At 40.9% G+C, this 24,900-nt stretch overlaps 1 protein-coding gene across 12 annotated transcripts in view; it reads left to right on the top strand.

Annotated features, from left to right (window-relative positions):
- Positions 1-24,900, top strand: part of LOC100115246 (trithorax group protein osa) — a 411,563-nt gene that overhangs the window by 276,206 nt on the left and 110,457 nt on the right. For all 12 annotated transcript variants that reach the window (XM_031930083.2, XM_031930084.2, XM_031930092.2 and 9 more), the window contains one exon: positions 5,237-5,410. In XM_031930083.2, coding sequence (XP_031785943.1) covers positions 5,237-5,410 — 174 coding nt within the window. The remainder of the gene's footprint in view (positions 1-5,236; positions 5,411-24,900) is intronic.

Here is a 24,900-nt window from a genome sequence, read left to right on the forward strand (position 1 = left end):
AAAAACTTATTTTTTTTCAGTTTTTGATTTATTACTGAAAAAAACAAGTAGTCAAATCACTTGAAATTTTAATAGGATATAGTTTGACACGTGACCCACTGACATGATTTTTTTCGCGAGGTTATGATGTTTAGTTTCAGAGATATGAATTTATAAAAAAAATCACATTTTTTATTTTATCTGCCGAACAAAGCGGTCGATCCAGAGGACCAAATTAATTGTTTAACCAAATTAACCAAGGTAATTTTATCCTCTTTCAAATGCATTTTTGCTGAATTATTTATAGCAATGGGATAATTTAAAAAACGCAAAAAAGTGTTTTTCAAAAATCAAAAAATGTCCATAAAAAAAATAGTTGAGTAAATAAAAAATACCTATTTTTCCCGAATTCAGGATACAAAAATAGATATGGATGTCAAATTTTATTGATATTGACGGAGTAGTTTCAGATATATTACGGTATACACACACACATCCATACGGATATTTTCTAAAAACACTTGAATTGAATTTCTAACACACCAAAAAGTATTCTCTCGAAGTTTTGATGAAACACAAAATTTTACTATTACAAAGCTTCCATAAGGAGAAAGCAAAATAAGAATTATAACGATTAAGCAAATAATGTAATTTGAGTATTAAAATTTGTTACATTGTTTTTGCTTCCTCCTAGAGGAAGCTTTGTAATAGTAAAATTTTGAGTTTCGTCAAAACTTTTAGAGAATACTTTTTTGTGTGTTAGAAATTCAAATCAAGTGTTTTTAGAAAATGTCCGTATGGATATGTGTGTGTGTGAGAGAGAAAGAGTTGAGTGTGCGTGGATGTGTGTGTATGTATACCATAATATTTCTGGTATAACTACTCCGTCAATATGAATAAAATTTGACATGCATGTCTATTTTTAGATTCTGAATTTGGAAAAAACAGTTATTTTTTATTTTCTGAATTATTTTTTTATGGCCATTTTTTGATTTTTGAAAAACACTATTTTGCGTTTTTTTCAATCATCCCATTGTTAAAAACGATTCAGCTAAAATGCATTCGAAAGAGAATAAAATTATCTACTTTGTCTCGTTTGGTCCTCGGGATCGATTGCTTTGTTCGGCAGATAATTTGATAAAGGTGATTTCCATTTTTGGGTCTAGTGTCAAAATATATCCCATTAAAATTTCAAGTGATTTGACTACTTTTTTTTTAATAATAAATCGAAAACTAAATAAAAATAAATTTTTTTGTGCCTCGATTACGGACGTAAAAAGGATTTATTGCACTTGAGATTTTGGGAAGAAGTAGGTATTTTATGTGTTTTGGCTAAGTTCATTGCAGAGCTTTTAAACCCCTATGGTTCTTAAGATATCAAGGTTTCAATTTTTTTTTGAAAATTTTTTGATTCCTTATATCTCTAAAACAATGTAGTCAAACGCTTCAAAATTTTGTTGTGATGTTGATTTTGCGACAAAACTTTGTTGTAGAAATATAATTTTATGACGGTAACACATTCGTCTCAAAGACATACCCAAATAAAAAAAAAATCATTAAAATCCACCGAGCGGTTCTCGAATTACAGAGACCAAAAGCAAATTTGAAATATTTAAATCAAAACTCGGGCGCGCAGCGCGATCAGTGGTCCTCCTCCCGCGCACAGGTAGTTAACGTTAACATTTACTCTTGCCTGCGCGTTTATTACCTACAATATCAATGTGAAAATGTTGAAAAATTAAAGATTAATTCTTTCTTTAATTATTATTCCCGAAATTTCAGTTTGATATGCCGAATAGTTTATTAACAATTAACGTTATAAAAAAAAGCTATATAATTTATCTTAAACAACGAATTTTTCACTAAATGTTTTTTTTTGTAAAATTTTCTCAGCTTAATAAAAGTTACACACACACTCGCGCGCGCGCACACACACACACACACATATACAGGGTGAGTCATTTTAATCTTTAATCTCAATTATCTCGTTGGCAAAGCATGCCAGCGAAAAAAGTTTCGGGTAAAAGTTTTAGGATTTTTCCCTGGCTATCTGATGATGACCTTGACAATGTCATTGAGCATGACCTTCAAGGTCATTTGAAGGTCAAGTCGATTTTTTCAAATAGAAACCCCTACTTTTGGCACCAGAAATGGAAAGAGCGGGAAATTTTACGTTCGAACATGTGATTTTGGAAACAAATCATCTTTTGTGCGGAAATTACCTTTGACATCAGCCGAACCCAGGATGCACCATCGAGGAGGTTGTCAAAAGGATTTAGCATCCCATTTTTTGTTTTTTGTTTTATTTTTCTTTGTATTTTTTTTATTTGTTTTTTCCCTTTTTGTTATTTTTTTGGTATTTTTATGGAATGTTAACTGGAGTTAACCATTGATTAATTGTTCGAAATTACCGCCGTTTTGTTGGATGCAAAGATCAAGTCGAGCTCTGAATTGTCTTATGGTTCTAAGTAGAACATCTCGAGGGATTGCTGCACAAGCTGTACGAATGCGTTCGATCATATTATCTCGCGTTGTTGGTCGTTGAGCATAAACAACATTCTTAAGATATCCCCATAAGTAAAAATCGGGAGGGGTTAAATCAGGTGAACGAGGGGGCCAGGCAACTGGGCCACCTCGCCCAATCCACCTGCCATTGTAGCGGGTGTTTAAATAATCACGAACAATGCGTGCATAATGTGGTGGTGCTCCATCTAATTGGATCCACATTCTTAGCCTTGTGGCTAGGTCTACATTTTCTAGTAATTCAGGTAAAATGTCTCGAAGTAATCTCAAAAAGTTTACCCCATTCACGTTCTCTTCAAAGAAATAAGGACCAATCAAATAGCCATTGATGATTCCACACCAGACCATAACACTCCAGCGGTGTTGATTGTCTATGGGCCTGAACCAATGAGGATTTTCATCTGACCAATAATGGCAATTATGTCTATTCAATTCTCCAGTGTTTCTGAATGTTGATTCATCTGAAAAAAGAACGTGCCTGAAAAAGTCTTGATCTTATTGAATCATTCGTATTGCCCATCGACAAAAACGTACTCGCAAAATCATATCATTTGGAGTTAACTGTTGTGTTAATGTTATGTGATAAGGATGATATCTTCTCGCTCTCAATATTCGGGATGCTGTTGATTGAGGTATACCTATTTCTCTTTCTATTTGTCGAGTACTAATGTGAGGATCAAGATGAATAATCGCTAGAATGGTAATAATACGAGGATCGTTTTCGTCGTATTCATGGTGACGGCGTTGACGAACAAAAGCTCCATTTCGAGCTCTCTGAGTTAAGGTTTGAATAGTAACATTACTTGGGTGTCTCCTATTGGGATAGCGTTCAGCATAAAGTCTGGCAGCTGCTGCATAATTATTTCGACTTTCTCCCAAAATCATGATCATATCAACGATTTCGTTGGGACCATAATCAGCCATGATCAAAATCAAAATAATTTGTTACAGACCAGTAAACAGGGAAACAGATTTTTTTCAATAATAATTATCGATTTACAAGAAGTAAAAAACACGATTAAGCTTTTCTGCACTAATTTGCTATCTACATAACTGTTAAGGGTAGTTCACTCTCAAAAATTGACACTAATACAAAATAATGGAATGACTTTGAAAATTTTTGAAAACTGAAAAAATTACGAAAATTTTAGAAAATATTGAAAATTTCTGGAAATATTGAAAATTTTTTCATTTTTGAACGCATGTCACTCTCTTTTCATTTATGGGGCTAAAAGTAGGGGTTTCCATTTCAAAAAATCAACTTGACCTTGAAATGCCCTTGAAGATCCTGTTTAACGACAGGGTCAAGATGACCATTCGTCAGCCGGGGAGAAAACTGAAAACTTTTGTGGGTAACATTTTCTCCTTGAATGCATTCGAGTTCAGCTAACCAGTTGTACTGTTATCGGCATGACCAATGACCTTGACCATTGAATTCAAGGTCAAGGCAAGGTCATATTCAAACGTAAAATTTCCCGCTCTTTCCATTTCTGGTGCCAAAAGTAGGGGTTTCTATTTGAAAAAATCGACTTGACCTTCAAATGACCTTGAAGGTCATGCTCAATGACATTGTCAAGGTCATCATCAGATAGCCAGGGAAAAATCCTAAAACTTTTATCCGAAACTTTTTTCGCTGGCATGCTTTGCCAACGAGATAATTGAGATTAAAGATTAAAATGACTCACCCTGTATATATATATATATATCTTATAAGCCATTTAAACCTTAATATTAGTAAAAGCAAGAGTTCGATCCAGACTCTTACCACCAAAACATTCATCGAGATACCTTTTTATAGTGCAAAAGTTTCAATATAGGTCCCAGAATATCGGAAGCCCTGTATTATTAGCTAAAAATGAAAGCCTATAGTAGAGCTTATAAATGGCTTAGATTATTTCTAAAAAAAATCACAAAAGTAGCAAACATCAAAATAAAGAAAGTTACCGGAGAAGAAAATTGGTATTCAATATTCATCATTGACTAAAGCCTTTGTGATCAATTATTTAAATACATGTTTTCATATAGAAATAAATTGATTCACTCGGATCATTGCCAAAAAATCATAGAACTTAATTTTATTGTTACAAATATTCCTACCGAAGTCGAGGAATCGTAAATATATTATATCTCTTGCAAAAAATTAGAACATTAATCATGCACTCTATCATAGTTTTTCAAAGTCAGTGGATGATTAAGTTAATTTTGTAAAAGATATAATATACTTACGATTCCTCGACTTCGGTAGTAATATTTGTAACAATATTGAGACTTTTGCACTATAGAAAGGTATCTCCATAAATATTTTGGTGGTCGGAGTCTGGATCGAATTCTTGCTTTTGCCAATATTAAGGTTTAAATGGCTTATAAGACAGGTATAACATGTATATAGGGCTGTAAAGGAATTTTTATTAAAAAGTTGAGAAAATTTTACAAAAAAAAAGATCCAGTAAGTTTTTAGTGAAAAATTCGTTGTTTAAGAGCTATAAATCATTGAAAATAGACAAAAAAATGCAATAAACGCTTAATTAACCAACTTTGAACCTTTATAACTCGAAGAGAATTGATCGAATCGATCTGAAAATTTATAGGTGACATCGTGGTGATATCTAGAACATATCCACCAAGTTTGGACGAGAACTTTTTTGCGCGCACGATTTGTCAAAGAATCACTTATACATACATATATAAAATAATAATATACGTATTGTAGCGGACATTAATTTTATCTTTTAAGGTTCTTCAAACTCGCAAGATTCTTTTCCAGCTGGAGGATCAAATAATCCTGCAATTGATAATTACGGAAATTATTCAAATAATTATTCAGGAACTGTAAATGCAGGAACAAGTGGAGATTACAATCCTTCTCCACCAAGACCCCCAAGTCAAAGCAGTACAACCTCGCATTCAAGTAAGCATATAATTAATTAAATTAAATATTTAAAAGAAATGCAGAATTTTGAACAACCGAAAAAATTATTAGTTGAAATGAATATTACAATTATATGACGTTACACGTAGATAGGTAAGCAAAGTACTAACGCAAAGGGATTCAGCGTAGTTTATGAACTTAGGGTAGAACGTTCCTAAATATTTCGATGCATTCGAAGAGTTATTGCTGTCAAAGTATAGGTTGATTGTAATCAATTATTAACCGATTGGGGCATTCTTAATGACCGGGCTGTACTTATACGATACTAGTGGCATAAGTCGTACTTTACGGCACGGCGTGTATAAGCGCCCAAGCGTAGCGAGTGCGCTTAACGCCGTGTCATGAAGATCAACTTATGATGCGTGTATCGTACGATATTTTATAGCACTGACTAGCATAAATCCGCTGTCACGTCTATCCGTAGCATTAGCAGTCCTTTTTTGCACCGTGAGGTTAGATATTCACGGTGCAATAAAGGACTTATGCCACGGATAGAAGTGACATAAATGCGGATTAATGCCATGCAGTGCTATGAAATGATTTTTTAAAATCACTAAAATGTAGTGAAATTGCTCTACCCAGCGTGGGTCGGATTAGTTTACTACTCTTAGCGTAGTAATTTTACAGGGGTCTGATTCTCGCGTTCAGTGTGAAAATACCGTTGTAAATTTACTTATACTGTTGTAAATGTACTGTGCTAGGCGTAGGACGGATTGGTTTACTACTGGGTTAGTAATATTAGGACAAAATTTTTTACAGTGTAACCCTGAAAATAGGCCGTCCCGCGGACGAGTATAAATGTAGCGCGCTTTTCAAACTGAGATTCACAACTGCAGTTACGAGAACAGTAAGAGCAGTGCGTTTTTTCCTACTTCTATATAGGGCTTGACCAGGACCAGCTTAACCTATAAGTTTATTGCTTAGTTTATGTATACGAACGAAAAGCAATTCACCTGTATAAGCTTTATGAGCTCTCACTTTCATTGCTTCCTGCTTTACTAAGGCTATTTTACTTAAACTAGCCTTTTTTTTTGCTTCTTTGAAGTTTGACATTTCCGTACATCCCCCATGCACCAAGGTGATGAGGGGTTCAGGATCAAACTCGTCTTCTTCATTCTGCATCGTCCTGTTGTCTTCTTCCTGCCGCATCGTCCGGTCGTCTACTTCGAGCAGCATCGACCGGCAATCCTCTGGACAGACTCAACCCCGACACCTACGTTCCTCTGCATCGGGTGAGGGAGTCTATGCTCAACTCTGTGGTCTACGTTCCTTTGCATCAGTCCGAGGAGCGTTTTGTATCTATCACCTCGTGGCCCTCTTCGTCATTTCTAACCTTCTTGATAATAGTCCTTACGTAGTTGTTTACTGCGCACCAGCCATCTTTCCACGCTAGCATAGCTGTTATCATTGACTCAGGGGTCACCCTAGCCTGAAGGTACCGCTCGAGTCCCTCTCGTTCCATTTCGTATCGCGAACAGTTGCAGAAGACATGTTCCGCATCTTCGTTTGTTTCCAAACATACTGGGCAATCCTCTATCTTAAAGCGGTGTAGTTAGGCTCGAAAGTACCCATATCCGCTCAAAAACTGCGTAAGGTAATAATTCACTTCCCTGTGTCGTCTATTGGTCCAGCCAACAGTACATGGTATGAGGCGGTGCGTCCATCGCCCATTTCTACTGGAGTCCCATCGTCTTTGCCACTCAGATAGGGTTTGTTCCTTTGCGGATTTCCAAACTTTCTTTTGAGTATTGTCATCACGCCGGTTTTCTTCGTATATATTCTTTCGTTCTGTTGCTAGGAGGTCAATAGGCGGCATACTTGAAATAACGCACACTGCATCTTCTGATACTGTTCGGTAGGCAAAAGTGACCCGCAATGCACTTCTCCTATAAACTGTTGACAGCTTTCGTGCATAGGACTTCACCAACATAGCGTCTGCCCATATTGGGGCACTATATAACATAATTGATGTAGTTACACTGGCTAGGAGTAACCTTCGGCCCTGCGTTGGCCCATCTATATTTGGCATTAGTCGCGATAGTGCAGCACCGACTTTTGCTGCCTTATTGCTCGCCCTCTCAAGATGCTGCTTAAACGTTAGTCTGGCGTCTATGGTGATTCCCAGGTACTTAATGGTCGGCTGAGAGTTTATTTCAGGTCCGTCCACTGACAGCGTTATTGTCTCTATTTTTTTTCCTACTGGATATAAGAATAGCCTCCATTTATTGCTTGCAAGCTTAAGTCCAGTCTGGTTTATCCAATCGTGGATTATACTTACTACCTGGTTAGCAATTTCCGTTACCTTTTCCTTTTGCTTTGCTACTATAACTACTGCAATGTCATCTGCAAACCCTACAACTCTTGCACCTTCGGGTAGCTCTAGCCTAAGTACGCCATCGTACATGATGTTCCACAATAGTGGGCCTAGCACTGACCCTTGTGAGACCTCTCCGGTTAATTGATAGGTTTGTGTGCCGCTCTCTGTGTCTCTCCGGTTAATTGATAGGTTTTTGTGCCGCTCTCTGTGTCATACAAAAGGGTTTTGTCTTTCAGGTAATCAGACATAATCCTTCTTATATATGCGGGTACCTCTTTTTTTGCATAGTGCCTCCTGTATCTTGCTCTAGCTGGCTGAGTTAAACGCATTTTTCACGTCCAGTGTAATAATAGCACAGTACTCCTTGGATCCTCCTTTCCATTTTTTTCCTTCTGCTGCAGTTCTAGTGGTGTCAACTACTAAGCTAATGGCATCAAGAGTGGAGCGTTTTTTCCTGAAGCCGTATTGATATTCCGCAAGTTTGCCTGGTTTTTCAATGATTTGGTCCATCTAACGCCGATTGTGCGCTCTAAGATCTAGCCCGGGGTGTCCAGCATGAAGAGTGGTCTGTATGAGGAAGCTTCTCCAGGTGGCGTATCTCCTTTTGGTAGTAGCACTAGGCGTTGCTTCTTCCAGTTTTTAGGAAACGTCCCTTCTTTAAGATATGAGTTGTACAAGTCCACAAAGACATCGGGGCGTGCCTGTATATCTTGTTTCAATGCAATATTGGTTATGCCATCCAGGCCTGGAGCCTTGTTGTTCCCAATTCTTTTACATGTAGCCAGTAATTCCTCCGTGGTGATTGCTGAAATGGTTTCGTCATTCGCCTCCACTTCAGGAATAGCTGTTACTTTTAGTTGAAGGGGAAACAGTATGGTCACAATAGCTCGGAAAATTCGAGTAGTTTGAAATATTCAAGTAACTTGACTCTGCCCGGTACCCGACTTTTGGAGTACTCGCACACCCCTAGTGCGTGTGTGTGCGTATACCGTTATGATTCTGAAACCAAGCGACCGATCGTAATAAAAGTGCATATATTTTTTCTGATTCTGAATTTGGGAAAATTTTTTTTTATTATTCTGACTATCTTATAGCCATTTTTCGATTTTTGAAACAATATTTTTGTTGTTTCTTGATGATATGATTTATACAATATATCTAACAATAATGTATCTGAGAAAGAATGAAATTGCCTACTTTTTCCCGCAAGATTTTCTAGATTGACCGTTCTGTTCAATTTTTATGATAAAAAGGTGTTTTTTTAAAATTTATATCTTTAAAATTAAATAGTCAAACGTTTCAAAAAAAAATTATGATAATAGAAAACGATAATATCTACTTGCTGTAAAAATTGTAAACTATTTTAACGACTTGTTTTCGAGCTAAAAATCGAAAACTAAAATAAAATGGGTTTCCCTTATTACCCTTCCTGTTCCGTAGATTTGTTTTGTTAGTACTAGGTTTTGATACTAAAAGTTCTTTTAGTCTTTCGAAAGCCTTTGTCTGGTCCTCCCTCCATTGCCATCTGCGGGATTTTGATAGGAGGTTGTAGGGTGGAGTGGTGAGCATTGCGACATTCGGTGTAAATCACTGATACCAAGTTTTTATATCCAGAAAGCGACGGAGGGCTTTTTGTTTTGTTGGTACTGTCATGTCAGTAGTGTCACGGATCTTCTCTGGGTCGGTTTAGATGCTGTCTTTGTCAATATCGTGGCCGAGACTGGTGAAAAATTCTATGCAGAATTTGCACTTATTAATGTTCATTTTTAGAGGGGAGAGGTGACGCCTCTGAATATTCCTGCCTTCGCGATAGAGACGCTGAGGAACTCGTTTCATATCAGAGCCTCATACTTGTATAATAGCCCACCATCACACATTCGCAACACTACATTTATCACACACACACGCACACACACACGCACACGCCACGCGCACGCATACCCCCCCCCCCCACACACACATACACATATACATACACCTACACACACCAACACACACACACATCCTCCACGAGGGGGATGCTGTCCACCCATGTGGCGCGTCCTCAGGTGGCGGATAGAGGGTGCTCGCTGTGGGCACATAGTGCTACATACGTAGTGCTGCCTGCAGAGAGTAAGAGAAAAATAAAATATCTCCCGCGGACCAAAAGCCTAACGAAGACCCGTTAAGACTCACTGCAAGAAACGAGGTTGGATCTTAAAATCATCGCTGAACAGACGCTCGCCGGTTGCCGCAGTGCGACTTAAGTTCGACGTTTGAAGTAGGAGGAAGTGAGATAAACTGGGTTCTGACACTCCAGGCCGCCGGGTAGTACAGGGGCCCGGGGCTGTTACGCTGACACGCTCTGGTTGCCCTATCAACCGGCGAAAATCCTGATGGCAACGGTGGTGCCGGGTTGCGACCGGACAGGGTCCCGCCGTGGACAGAGGGGGGCCTCGCCATCCCTCCGCGGATGCGTTTGAGGACTACTTGCGCTGTGGCACGAGGCCAGAATATACGTATGTGAGGCTAAGTTTCGGAGTGAAAGCTGAGTGGAAGGTAGGTGAGAGAAGAGAGAAGGGAAAAGGAAATATGCAACGCACACCAAAAAGAATAACTCGAGGACTTCGGATACATCGAAAAGTGTCATTGAAGCTTGGTTCCCTACCCAGAAACCAAGCAGCAACAACAGCTTGGGAAGATATTGGCTAAACCAGGAGCAAGGAAGTAAACTAGACAGTAACAGTCTGGGTAGCGCGTCAAACGCAAACCTGATAGACCTTCTGTCCCCCATTGCCCATGCGACGGAAGATGAAAATGGAGGTATAGATTGGCTAAATCAGGAGAGCATTATAAGAGAAGGAAAAGAAAAGGAGCAAGAAATTGAGACTACGGCGTTTAGTCTCCTCAAAGAGAAAGTTGAAGCTCTGGTTGATTTTATCTTGGATAAGAAAAACATCCATACACAGTTGAAAACTATGGCAAAGGCTACTAGAAGAGCGCTAAAGGGCTTTACGACTTCGATCCAGACCAAAACAGGTACACAGTCGAAGGCTAAAAGTAGCAAGGATCGAGAGAGCCAAACCTCTCCCGCCTTCGTCCAGAGACAGATGGAGCAAACGCCGAACAAGCGTAGGAGAACATCACCGCAGGAGGACACGGCGACCAGGTAGAAGGCAAAAAAGGCTGCAACGTCGCAGTCCCCATTGCCCACACCAGGCACAAAGCCACCTTGGCAGGTGGTGGAAACGAGGAAGACAAAGAAAAAGAAGAATGAAGAGGACGACAAAGATGGCACTGGTACCTTAAGCCAAAAAGGAACCAGAAATAAGATACCGCCACGGGCAAGACCAACCCGGCCAGATACCCTTATTATAAAGGATGCGGAGGGGAAGTCTTACGCCGACATCTTGAGAAAGATGAAGGCGGACCCTGCACTGACGATGCTCGGCGATAGCGTAAGCAGGGTACGCAGGACGATGACCGGAGACCTGCTCTTGGAACTCCAACACAAGGCGAAAGGGAAGACAGCAGAGCTTCGAAAAGTAGTCGAAGGGGTGCTGGAGGATGGTACCAAGATAAGGACTCTACAAGACGTAGGGGTCTTTGAAATAAAGGACCTCGACGTATTAACCAGCAAGGAAGAAGTCTTGGAGGCACTACACAAGGAGTTTCAAAATGACGACACGTCCAAGACGGAGGAGATGGTAGTGAAGTCATTGCGGAAGGCTTACTCTTACACGCAGACAGCGGTCATCCAAATATCGGCAGGAATGGCCCAGCGAATGCTAGCAAAGCAGAAAATCAGGATAGGCTGGATGGTCTGCCGAATAAGGGAGATGAAGCGCAACACGTGGCCGCTTAGATGCTTCAAATGTCTGGGTTTTGGCCACATCGCCAAAAATTGCCCATTAACTCAGGATCGCAGTGGACTGTGCTACAAATGTGGAACCGAAGGACACAAAGCCAGAGAATGTAACAACGAACCGAACTGCGTACTCTGTAAGGAAAGTGGTGCAGAAGGGAAAAGTGAGCATGCAGCTGGTAGTTATACATGCCCAATCTACCGAGCTGCAGTAGGAGCCCTAGATAGACCCAGAAAATGAAGATAGTGCAGCTTAACTTGAATCACTGCGAGACAGCACAGGATCTACTAATCCAGTACGCCCGCGAGGCAGAGGTTGACGTAGCCATTGTGTGCGAACAATACAGGGACTTAGACGAACCATCGTGGGATACGGACAGCACTGGCAAAGCAGAAATCTGGGCATGTGGTGACGTTGCTTTCCAGGAAAAAGTGACCAACCGTGAAGAAGGATTTGTACGCGCGAAGGTAGCAGGTTTACATATTTATAGCTGGTATGCTTCCACTAACGCGCCAATCGAGCAGTTTGAACAACTGCTGGATATGCTTGTACAAGATGCGGTAGGAAGAAAACCGCTACTAATCACAGGGGACTTCAATGCTTGGGCCGTAGAGTGGGGCAGCCAAAGGACAAACCAAAGAGAGCGAGTGCTACTGGAAGCATTCGCTCTACTAGACTTGGTGCTAGTCAACCAGGGTAGCGCGTACACTTTTAGAAGAGGAGACACAGGATCTATTGTAGATCTGACGTATGTTAGCAGCTGTCTAATTGACACAGTTGACACGTGGACTGTGAGTGAACACTACACAAATAGCGACCACCAGGCCATAATAATGGAGCTGGGTAAATCGAGACAGGGATCCAGCGAGAGTACAAGGACCAATCGAGTCGGTTGACCAGGGCCCCTGGGGTAGACCATATAAAATAGTAATGAAGAAGATTAGGGGAAGCTATATACCCCCTCCTAAGTGCCCGGAATTATTACAAAGGGTTGTGACTACACTGTTTCCCAGGCAGCTGGACGAACCGTGTATCACGTAAGCCGAGGTAAACGAGGAAAATATTCCCCCCATTACGACGGACGAGGTGCTAATTGCCTGCAAGAGGATAGGAAACAACAAGGCTCCAGGATTAGATGGCATACCCAATATCGCATTGAAGCATGCTATCGAAGCCCGGCCAGAGGTCTTTGTAGACTTGTACAACTCATGTCTCAAAGAGGAGATTTTCCCCATTAACTGGAAGAAACAACGCCTAGTGCTACTACCAAAAGGCAAGAAACCACCCGATGATGCTGCAGCATACCGACCACTCTGTATGCTAGACACCTCGGGCAAGATCCTAGAACGCATAATCTGCGTCAGAATGGATCAGGCTATAGAAGGCATTGGAGGACTTGCAGAACTCCAATATGGTTTCAAGAAGAAGCGTTCAACGCTGGACGCGGTAGGATTAGTGATTGACACAGCGCCATCGTTACACTGGATGTCAAAAATGCATTCAACTCGGCAAAATGGAGTAAGATTCATGAGGCACTCCGTAAGCAGGATGTGCCCTTATATATAAGAAGGATGATGTCCGACTACTTGAAGGACAGAATCTTATTATATAACACTGAGAACGGTACTAAAACGTGTAAAGTTACAGGAGGCGTCCCCCAAGGGTCAGTACTTGGCTCACCGACCTGGAATATTACCTGAAGGAGCAACAGTCGTGGGATTCGCTGACGACATAGCATTAGTGGTAGTGGTAAAGAAGACGATGGCTGAATGGCAAACAAGATGGAACGCTAGTGGCAAGGGGCGATGGACTCATCGCCTTATACCAAGGATAGAAGACTCGATTGGAAGAAGACATGGGGAAGTAAACTACTACCTCACGCAGTTTTTGACCGGGCACGGATGTTTCCGGGTGTACCTGCATCGATTAAAACTAGAAGACTGTCCGAACTTTTCGAATGCAACAGAGGAGGTCGAGCACATCTTTTGCAAGTGCTTACGATATCATCAGGAGTGAGAAGAACTTGAAAGTTATCTTCAGACCAGAGTAATTCTTGAGTCGATTATGACGGCCATGCTGACGTCAGAGGACGGGTGGTGCGCAGTCAGCAATTATGCAGCAGACATTCTCAAGAAAGGCAGAAAGGACGAAGAAGACAGAAGAAGACGAAGAGGCTGAGTATGTACGTGTGTGTGTGTGCGACGCAGAAAATGAAGGATGACTATAGTCATGACGACCACATAAACCAGAAGCGGTCGAAAGCCTTTCGCCCCCCCCCCCCCCCCGTGAAGCATAGCTATTGGGTATGGGGCTGTCTCGACGACCCTATAAACAAGGTCATGCTATGGTCTTTCTAAGATTTTTCCTAATACCTCTTTCTCTGAGAGAGAAACAAAAAAAAAACACATACACATGCTCACTCTCGCCTACTTTATTATCTCTTCTTGCACACTCTCACTCTACTAAATCACTAACAGATCCACATTTATCTTTTTATTTATTATTCTTTTATTTACTTACGCTTTTACCATAACTATTGTACAATATAATGTACTCGAATAAAAACCATCTCTCTCTCTCTCTCTCTCTCTCTCTCTCTCTCTCTCTCTCTCTCTCTTTCTCTCTCTCGCATAAGCCAGCGCATGACGCATTACGTGCAAGAGAGCACGATAGAATGTCATAGTTAAGGCCGCGTGAAAATCCGATTGTTGCAAATGTTGCGCTGGCCAATCTCGATGATCGTCTCGATGCCATCACATACACATGAGCCAACCAACCGATGATCTTTTGTTGACGCTAAGGCTTAGCGCGCCAGTTCTCAGCTTGCATAGCATCACAGGTGGAAAATGGAGGTGGATTCCCGCCGGAATAGTGACTTAACCCTGCCAGTTTTCAAGAAACCATGTTTTCCGTTTTTTTTTTAGTATTTCTCATAATTCTACTTACGTAAGTCGTCAGAATAATTTTTATAATCTTCAAACACAAAGATTCTGCATAGATTTTGATGGTAAAAAAATTTTTTTGATGACGAATGGGCTCTAAAAACTTGAAAACATGTGTTTTTTGCGTTTTTTGAGGTTATGGATACTCTATAACTATGCCAGGTTCGAGTAGTATATTTTATTAGAAACTAGAGTTCAAGACCTTTAATTTCGTTTTTGATTCAAGGCTCTGGTCATTTGAAATGGGCGAGTTCATCCAAGGATGAAATCTGTGAATCCATCGATTTTTACAATCATCTCTATGGCTAAAATGTTATCTGCACTTTAGCCATTATTTATAATTCTTTTTTTAAGAAATCGTTAAAACATCTTCTAAAAATCATAAATGATCTATTATAAATAACCTGTCAAACGTTACAGCAACACTTTATTGCAACTATTGCATGATGAGAAAAATCAAATAATGTATCAATTGCGTGCGGCTCCGAACGACAAATGTTTAATTATGCTTATTACGTTTCATCTTAATAGCTGCCATCAAACTCTAGGGACATTAGGGGAAATTCAAATGTAGCGCGACACCTGTTGGCAGAGGTTAGAACTAAAAATCGATGTGTTGGAAAAGGACAAAGTGACCGTTTCGTTCTCCATTCCCCTGTTCCGCGAGCAGACAGCAAATATTTCAAAACACAGCTGATACAGCCCTTAGATGTTATATACACCACCTAAACATAGCTAATATCCAAATATTATACATAAGAGCAGCTGATAATTTGATTGACTTTTGTCGCACGTATAAACCTAATTATTATGATCTTTGTGTTTATTCGAAATAAAACCCTAAAAGAAATAGGTCCAACTTCTATTTTGAATAATAATATCTTTTCACATAGATCGTACGGTTTTCCCTAAAGTTTCCTTACGGAGATATAGGATAGAATCCAATGTTTAAACAAAATCATATCAATGATAAAAATTTATCTCGTTTGCAACATTATTCATATCGATTAGCTTATAGGCCTATGTCAAAATTTAGTCCTATTTTATATTGTGGAAGATTAACACAATAGTATATTATTCAAGCTTGTATCATTTTAGAATATTGTAGACTGAATTTTTTAAGATATAATCAGAAAAATTGACGTGTAGAATGTTATCAAGGTCTTGTTGATCACGTACAAAAAGTGCGCTTAACAATAATACAAATTTTGAAAATAACGAAAGATTAGGTAATTTGTTTCTTTTGCCATCAACGTGTATAGGAAGTCCTAGATACATGCACCAAAGTTTTCTTGATTCAATGGCTATAATGCGAAAAATAGACAGCCCACCGGGTATATTTACGGTAACAACTCTGTGACGTGGCCAATCTCGGGGAAATTTGAAAGTCTCCCACGAGGCCCGAAGGCCCGCACAACTAATTTTTACACGTTTTCTCCGCGATTCTCGGAGGAGGTTCAGCCGAATCCTCTTTTCCTCGCTCGGGTTTGCAAGGGAGTAATCGGAAATTATAACTCTCGAATTCTCTATTTACAACACTTTATACTTTTCGCGTGTCGCGTCGCAATCTACGAACAAAGGCGCGCTCTCGCGCAAACCACGCCGGCGCGGCTGATGCCGAATTTCCTCGACGAAGCGGTTGCTGCACGTCGTTATCCTCGTGCCCACGATCACGCTTCTCTCTCCTTCGTTCTCTCTCCTGGTTACTCTCACTCTCACAAACACACTCTTAATTACTCTCGCCTTCGGGCTCCTATCACGATCACGTCCGCAAATTCTTCTAACTCGTCTCTGAGTACACCTGCTTAATTTCGCCTCGACGCCTGATCCGACGTTAGCAGCTCGACTCGGGATGACGACTTCCTGCCGATGACTTTGGCGCAGCTTTCTCTCTCGTTCTCTTGGTTGAAGTGGCCTCGGAAGTCCAGGTCGTCTTCTCGATCTGGCTGCTCGCTTCTGCTTTACTTCTTCTCAATGCGTCCCCACTAAAACCCAACGCAACTCTACACCCAACAGTAAAATCTCTCAAAGTCTCTAACTCAAATTCTCTCCGGCGCGTGTGTTCAGCTCGGGCGTCACATCAAAAAGTACGGGACGGGAGAAAACCGCGCTCTTCACTGCTCGCTCCCGCTTCTCCCACCCCGCAGTTCTCCTCGCGCGCGGACCCATCGGCCGAAACCCTCGTTGCCCCGACGGCGTGAAGCTCATTGGCGCACGCGCTCTTCTCTCACGCTCTCTCTCTCTCTCTCTCTCTCTCTCTCTCTCTCTCTCTCTCTCTCTCTCTCTCTCTCTCTCTCTCTCTCTCTCTCTCTCTCACACACTCATACTATTCTATCTGCACTGGCGCAGCAGTGTCGCACTTTACATGTTTTCTCTGCTTTCTTTTTTCTTCCCCGGCCTTCCTCTACTCCGATGATGCTCCGTATTCAAGTGCACTACACGCACTCGCGATGTACCTCGGAAAAATATCATAAAAATTAGAAGAGCCCTGGCAACACTTTGTCGCCAGTAGTTCTCCGCGTTCGGCTATCTCGCCTTCACGCGACGTGCAAAAGGCACCGTCGCAACTCATCTAAAATGGCCTGAGTTGAAAACAGTACAAAAAAATTTCCGCCAGGAACTTCCAAGGGCGCCCAACTCAAGGCTATTGGTATTGGAGACCTCGAGAAGCTGGTCAGAGCGATGGTCTACGCCCCCGGAGTGCATACTCTGGAGGTCGTGGTGAAGTGCCTGAAAAGGCAGAACACCACACTTACACCGGACTCCATGGTGATCACCGAAACCAAAACGGTGACGCCGGGCACCGAGGGTAAAAAGAAGGAGGAGACGGCTATTCGGGTGCTGCTGTAAAGGACTGAGGTCGAGGCACTGAAGGCCCTCGACTTCAGGCCTTTCTGTGGAGCCGGCAGGGTGCATGTTGTCGTGTTCAAGAAAAAGACGGAGGAAGAGCTGGGACAGATGGGAGTAGAGGTCATGGAGGTCGATGCCGGCCTTAATACGACAATCTCAGAGGAAGGTGTGGGTAGCGGTGCTCTCGAAAAAGATGGCTGATCGGGGGCAACGTAACAACGTGAACAATATGAATGGGGTCGGATCTGTACCGGACACCACCGTAGAGTTCACGCAGATTAATCTGCACCATTGCTAGAGCTTCTCGGCCGTTCTGGCTAGACGTATGGTGCGTACAGGTATTTGCCTAATCCAAGAACCTTGGATTCACAACGGCAAAATCGCAGGCTTAAACGAAATAGGTACACTGATCTGCGGCAGTCTCGTTTTGAATAGAACGTGTCTTATTGCCAAGGGGCTTCAGGTAGAGACAGACTACATGTCAGACCACCAACATATCGTGTTCAGACTTGGCGGACAAAGTACGCTCGATCAACTCATAAGGAACCCTAGGTAAACAAACTGGGTAGGATACAGAGAACAACTTAGGACTAAGATCGGTCGCTTCCCTGTCACGGACGGGACGGCGGAGGACATCGATCACTGCAGTAGGATCCTAAGGGACATAATAATGAGTTCTTACGAGAACAATTGTGAACTTAGGCTGAAGAGGCCATCGAAGGGAGCTCCCTGGTGGAATAAGTCACTGGAGAAACTCAGAAAGAAAGTAAGGCAGCTATGCAACCGGTCCAAGCACACGAAAAGTGTCAAGGACAAACAGGCGTATAGAGCGGAGCAAAGGTAATATAAGAAGGAGATCGAAAAGGCCGAGGTGGAGGGTTGTGCAGTAATTTGCAACACCCAAAGAAGCCACTGACAGACTCGATCGAATTTGTAACAGGGGCCTGCTACAAACCCACTTTCCAGATTTCGGGAAAGGAGCGAGGTCAGAGGCCGAACACCTGATGGCCCGCGGAGAGAACTGGATACTGCCAAAACGGGTAACAGACTAGGCGAGGATAATGTGGGCTATAGGGACGTTCGAGCCCTATAAGGCAGCAGGTCCGGACGACATTTTCCCGGCTCTGCTGTAACAGAGCATGGACATATTAGACCTAGCCCTGGAAAAATTGTACAGAGCTTGTCTGGTACTAGGATATGTGCCAGAAAAATAGGGTCAGACGAGGGTGGCTTTCCTACTCATACCAGGTAAGACACAGCACACGGTCGCCAGGGGCTTCAGGCCAATCAACATAACCTCGTTTCTACTGAAAACCCTGGAGAAGCTGGTTGACAGATATATCAATGAGTCATCACTAGTAGAAGCACCGCTGCACAGCAAGCAGCATGTCTACCAGACCGGAAAGTCAGTGGACACAGCGCTGGTGGAGGCGGTTAGCTTCATTCAAAAGGGCATGAAAAACAGGGGTTTGGTATTGTTGGCTTTCCTAGACATCGAAGGGGCTTTCAATTACACGACTGGCGAGGCGATTTCAGCAGGCATGAGGAGCACGCAATACCAGCAACTGTTGCTAGGTGGATCAGTGTTATGCTGAGGACCAGGACGATAGTGGCTACCTGGGGAGCGTATTTTTGCAAAGGAATGGTGAGGAAGGGATGCCCACAAGGAGGGATGCTGTCACAGACGTTATAATGCCTGGTGGTGGAAGGCTTGCTCAGCATCCTGAACGAGGCTGGTATAAACGCACAGGCATATGCGGATGACATCGTCATCCTGATTAGAGGGGACGACGAGGACGTGCTAGCAGGTCTAAGGCAGTTTGCACTGGGCCTGGCGGAGAAATGATGTAATAAAGTAAAACTGGGGGTTAACCTCAACAAGGTCAGTGTCATGCTGTGTACGAACAGGTATAAGACCAAGCCGATGAAAGGGCTTCAACTTCATGGAGTTCCCCTGAAATTGGTAAAGGTGGTCAAATACCTATATGTCACGCTCGACGCTAGACTCCACTGGGGGAAACATATCTAAGATAAATGCGAGAAAGCGATAGCCATTTTCTGCGCCTGCAGGAGGGCTTTTGGCAATACCTGGGGTCTAGAACCGAATAAAGTGAGATAGCTATATGATGCAATCACCAAACCACGACTCACTCATGGGGCACTGGTATGGGGCCACAAATGTGAGTTGAAAACTCACACAGTGGCGCTATACAGAGTGCAAAGAATAGTTATGGGAGGAATCATGGGATCCATGCAAATGACACTTACGGTCGCGATGGAAAGACTGTTGGGACTCCCTCCACTAGGCAAGGTAACTAGGGCAAATGCGTGCAGGACGTTCTGCAGAATAGCGGAATCAGTGAACTGTTCGGACTTTAAGAATGCGGCAATTCTGGAACAAGTAATGCCGCTAATGGAATAAAGAGGTCACAGCAGAATGGCGGAAAGAATTTATTTCTCCAAGCCGTTCTCAATCGTAATCCCAGAAAGGGAAGAATAGAAGACGGGTTTACACGAACTCCTCGAAAACAGTCTATTGTGGTTTACCGATGGCTCAAAAAATGCGAACGGTGTAGGAGCAGGTGCCTGGGAAAAGGGGGACACATAAGAAATTGTGTGCTCGCTCGAACATCATGCTACGGTTTTCCAGACTGAAATCAGGGCCATTACAGAAGCTGGCAAAAAACGGGGCAGCTCTCATGGCGCTAGACAGTATCAGTATCTCTTCAAAAGAGGTACTAAGGCGCAGACAGGCGCTAGTATCACTGGCGGAACACAACGCGGTGAGACCGGTGTTGGTACCAGAACACTCTGGCGTGGTGGGTAACGAAAAGGCAGACAGGCTAGCGGGTAGGGGCGCGGACAGCATTCGAGCAAGAAAGTGCGCAGTCGCTGTCCTCACCTGCGAGGTAAACAGAGCAATTAAAGTCTAGCTCAACTCGCAGCTGAGTGACAAATGGACCAATGCCTAAGGCGTAGATTTTTCACTTGGGTGGGTTTACTGACCGAGCGAAGCGAGTAATTACCCGAGGGAATAATCGACTTTAGTCTCGTATTGCATATAGTGCTTTATTCGCGACTGGGCTGTGTAGACACATTATTTTTTGAAAAGTAAGACCTACTCAGCCATAGGCATTATAATAAAAATATACATTTAAACATACAGAAAATTCAAAATTCTTAATTTTTCAAAAGCTTAAAAATTTTTTCATAATTTTGAAAATTTTTAAAAATGATAAATTCGATTATGCAATCAGAAGTTTTCTAATTGTTGCAATAGTGGAAACGTTGTATTATCTAAAAATATGTTATCCTTAACGTTCAAAAGAATTAGTTTCTGGAAATACTGACGAAAGTAAACACTTTTTAAATAATATTAGACAATATAATAATGCACTTGCCTTCGCATGTTTTGGAGTGTGAAATGCTCACTTTCTTTCGCATTTTGATATATTAAAAACAGGTAAGGCTAGTTATTATAAAGTAAATACATTAATCCTTCCCACTTAAATGCAACGTATAATAAAATATAGCAAACTCAGACTATGTAGGTCACAAGACGCTCTCGATAGCACAAAGTATAACACTATACTTAACATTGGGATACTATCACATTATCATTAAACCGACGGTAAATACATAATCGATAATATTTGATATATCCACCCTGGTATAAATTCGAATATTTAAAATAGGCTAGAAACTATGAAATGGCTATGAGAAATAGCCTAGTCATAACTTGTGATAAAACGCTTTTTCTCTCATTTCTTGAGCATTTGTTGGAATGAACATAACCTTAAATCTTTCGTATTGTTATAAGTCCTTGTGTCGTACACTAATTTCAAAGAGGCTTACGGATTTTAATCGATTTCCAAACGGTTTACACAATTAACAGTCAATTAGAGCACGACATACGAAGATATTCGTGATTTTCTTATTTTTTCACTTTTTTGACCCGACTTATTTTGTACTTTCGTAGCCATCAACTAGCTATCACCTGTACGTTGCTTTAGACAATGAAATCTATTTTTACAAGCTTGAGAATTCCTTGTAATACGGTATGACTCTACTCTTACTCCAATAAATGGGTAAAAAATGTCCGAAAAAGCGTTTCATTGCTGGTCGAAAAATGGACCTATTTTTCGTCCATCTCTAGTAATACGTGGTATGTTGTAGCTTTAAACTGATATCGGTTTCTACCAGGGCAATAATAATTTAAATAGATAAGAACAAGGAACGACAACGTAAGGAAAAGTAAGTATAAAAACATTATTAAATTCGAATGTTGACAAGTAAAATTAATTGAGGAAATCAATAATAATAGTAGACTCACGTAAAACAATAATGATAAAATAGAACAAAAATATAATCAAGTTAAGAAACACCAATACGCACTCACATATTGCAGTTCTACAGCAGAGGCACAAGACCAAGCGAGGCACACCGATATGCACGCACACATTACGACTCTACGGCGGGAACACAGCAAGCTCAAGTAGAGAGAAAAAAATAAGAAGCCTACTGTACATCATGGACCGTGCATACCAGAAAGCGATGCACGTGCAATGAAGGGGAAACCCACAGAGCGCGCAGCGCTATCGACAAGTGATACATAATTCACACCGCGCAAGTCGGCTCAAAACGCATAGAGGAGCTTCAATAAGCCTGCAGATAAGAAAAGTAAATCAGAGGCAAGTTTAACAAGAGAAGAGTACAAGGGGACTCCATCTACTAGAGGAGAGGATTTTTACTTTCTCCAAATAAGGGAAGGAGCTGTATCAAGACCTTCTAATTGGCCAAATACCCACATCGCCGAAAAGATGAAAAATTGGAGATCACCTCTGCTAGGAGGGCATAAAAAAGCCCAGCAACAGGTGCGCACGTTTCGCTTTAAAAATCGTCACCACGTGCAAGCTCTGCCCAAGCCCGGTCCGGTATAGCATCTCGGGACTTAGAATATTTTCGACGGTTCAAGAACTTAAATTATTTTTTATCGTGCAAAAACTTAGAATATTTTCAATACTATCGGACTTACGTATTCGTTCGTCGTTCATGATAAAAATTATAATTGTTTACTATACATGCGAGCGAGCGTTAAACCAAATCTCGTGGCATTTGAATAAATTTGATTGAACTCGAGATCTATTCGCTTTGGAAGCTGAGCCAACGCCACTGAGAGGACGGGCTGGTAGCGGAGCAGGTCGGCAGCAGTGATTAAAGAAAGATAGATGAGACATCCTTAAGCAGGCTGCACGCCTCAATTGCGCTCTATTTCTCTCTTTCGCTCTTTCTCTTTATCACAATTTGTTACACAAAAAGTCAATCGCATCTTCCGAAAGACTAACATAATATTAGTCCGTGATTCTGTCGTAACGATAAGAGTGATGTCCTACTTAACTGGCTACTGAGGGAGGATTAATTTGTATTATAAACCTCAGTGTTGGATTTAGACTAAAAAGATATAAAGATGAATAGTGATTTCAAAGACTTTCCGGCGGCTACTGAAGGCTGTTCTTTCTTAGGTAGCGAAGGTAGTCAGACACCGAGGGCGCTAAGACTCTGCGTTTTAAAGCTTTGTCGTCATCTGTGCTTATAAAGCAAACCAACCAAAATTATCAAATTTTTCAGAATATTTATACCTTGCATCCAGACGCAAACGAAGCCAGAAGATATGGGCAACTATACATCATTGATAATTAATGAAATCGCCTCGCAATCAAGATTACAAACTAATGTATCATGTTGGTTAATGCTATTGAAGGAATTAGATAATTTTTTTTCGAGAAGTAAACATGTACGCTAAATCATACAAAATAATGCACGGAGTCGAAATGGAAGAACAAAATTGTTTGAAAAACAACAACGTTGAGTTTAATAGTAAAGAAATTACAATGTATTTAACACGCAATTCTATTCATGTATAAACGTAGATATAACGCAGCTACATGTGATGGAGTAGCTGTGGTATTTGTAGGTGAAAAAGGTCAACCACCAGAAGATCGAGATGTATGTATATATTTAAAACATAGAGCACCTAATAATATACCGTACATTACTAAACATGTAGATCCTATGTCATATCCACTTATGTATCCTAATGGAGGTTTTGGTTGGATGCCCAATATGAAAAATAAAAATAACAAAAACAATGTTTCAATGCTACAATTTTACTGTTATAAATTCAGCATTAGAAACGATTTTAATTCTTACTTAAATTTTGGAAAATTTACTCAACAATAGATTGTTGATACTTGGATAAAAGTTGAACGTTTACGATCATTTTTCTTAAATAAAAATCAACAACAATTAAGGACACATTTATACAAAGGTGTCGTGGAATACTTATAGTACATTATGATACGTGTGACCTAAGTTGCACTTTATTACACGGCGCGTAGTTAGCGCCTGAGCGTAGCTAGATACTACAGCGCCGTGTAATAAAATACCAACTTAGCTTACAAGTGTCGTGTATTATTTTATAGCACTGTGTGGCATAAATCCACATTTATGTAACGCCTCTCCGTGGCATTAGTAGTCCTTTATTGCACCGTGCATAACCCCACGGTGCAAAAAAAGGACTGCTAATGCCATAATATAATACAATAATAGGCGTGACAGCGGATTTATGCTAGTCAGTGCTATAAAATATCGTATGATGCACGCGTCATAAGTTGATCTTCATGGCACGGCGTTAAGCAAACTCGCTACGCTCGGGCGCTTATACACATCGTTCTGTAAAGTACGACCTATGCCATTAGTATCGTAATATACTATTATAGCATTTGACTGCCCTAAGTCCGCTATGTCACAACTATCCGTGAAAGAAGCAGTCCGGCGTGACATAAACGCAATTACCTTCAACATTCTCAGGAAGTCCACGATCGTTACAACGAAACTTTTTAGTTTCAATGACCATAGTTCAAAAGTATGGTAAACCGGATATTTGTATTACTATGACATGAAACCCAAAATGGAAGTAAATAAAATAAAATTTGAGAAAAAATGAATCAGCTATTGATAGACCTGATTTAGTAGCAGAAGTTTTTAATGCAAAAATTAATAAATTATTAACTCAAATTTAAAAAAAAAAATATATTTTTGGAAAATTTATTGCATATACTTATGTAATTAAGTTTCAGAAAATAGGTTTACCACATATGCGCTTGTTGGCTTTTATTCATAAAAATCATAAACTAAACAATGCACATGATGTTGATGAATTTAGTGCAGAAATAGAAATAAAAAGTGCAGAAATTCCGATGAAATGAAATATCCAAGGTTACGTAATATCGTTGAGCAATCAATGATATATGGTTCTTATGGTAAAAATAACTTAAATTCACCATGTATAGATAGCAAAACAAAAAAAATGTACCAAAAACTTTCTGAAATAGTTTAATTAACAAAATACTTTTAATAATACAGGATACCCCCTTTATCGACATAGTAACAATGTAAAACAAATCCGTTTCAATACAAACAATATAGATTAAATCGATGTGTAGTTACAATCCG

The sequence above is a fragment of the Nasonia vitripennis genome (assembly GCF_009193385.2).
Source record: "Nasonia vitripennis strain AsymCx chromosome 4 unlocalized genomic scaffold, Nvit_psr_1.1 chr4_random0008, whole genome shotgun sequence".
NCBI lineage: Eukaryota > Metazoa > Arthropoda > Insecta > Hymenoptera > Pteromalidae > Nasonia > Nasonia vitripennis.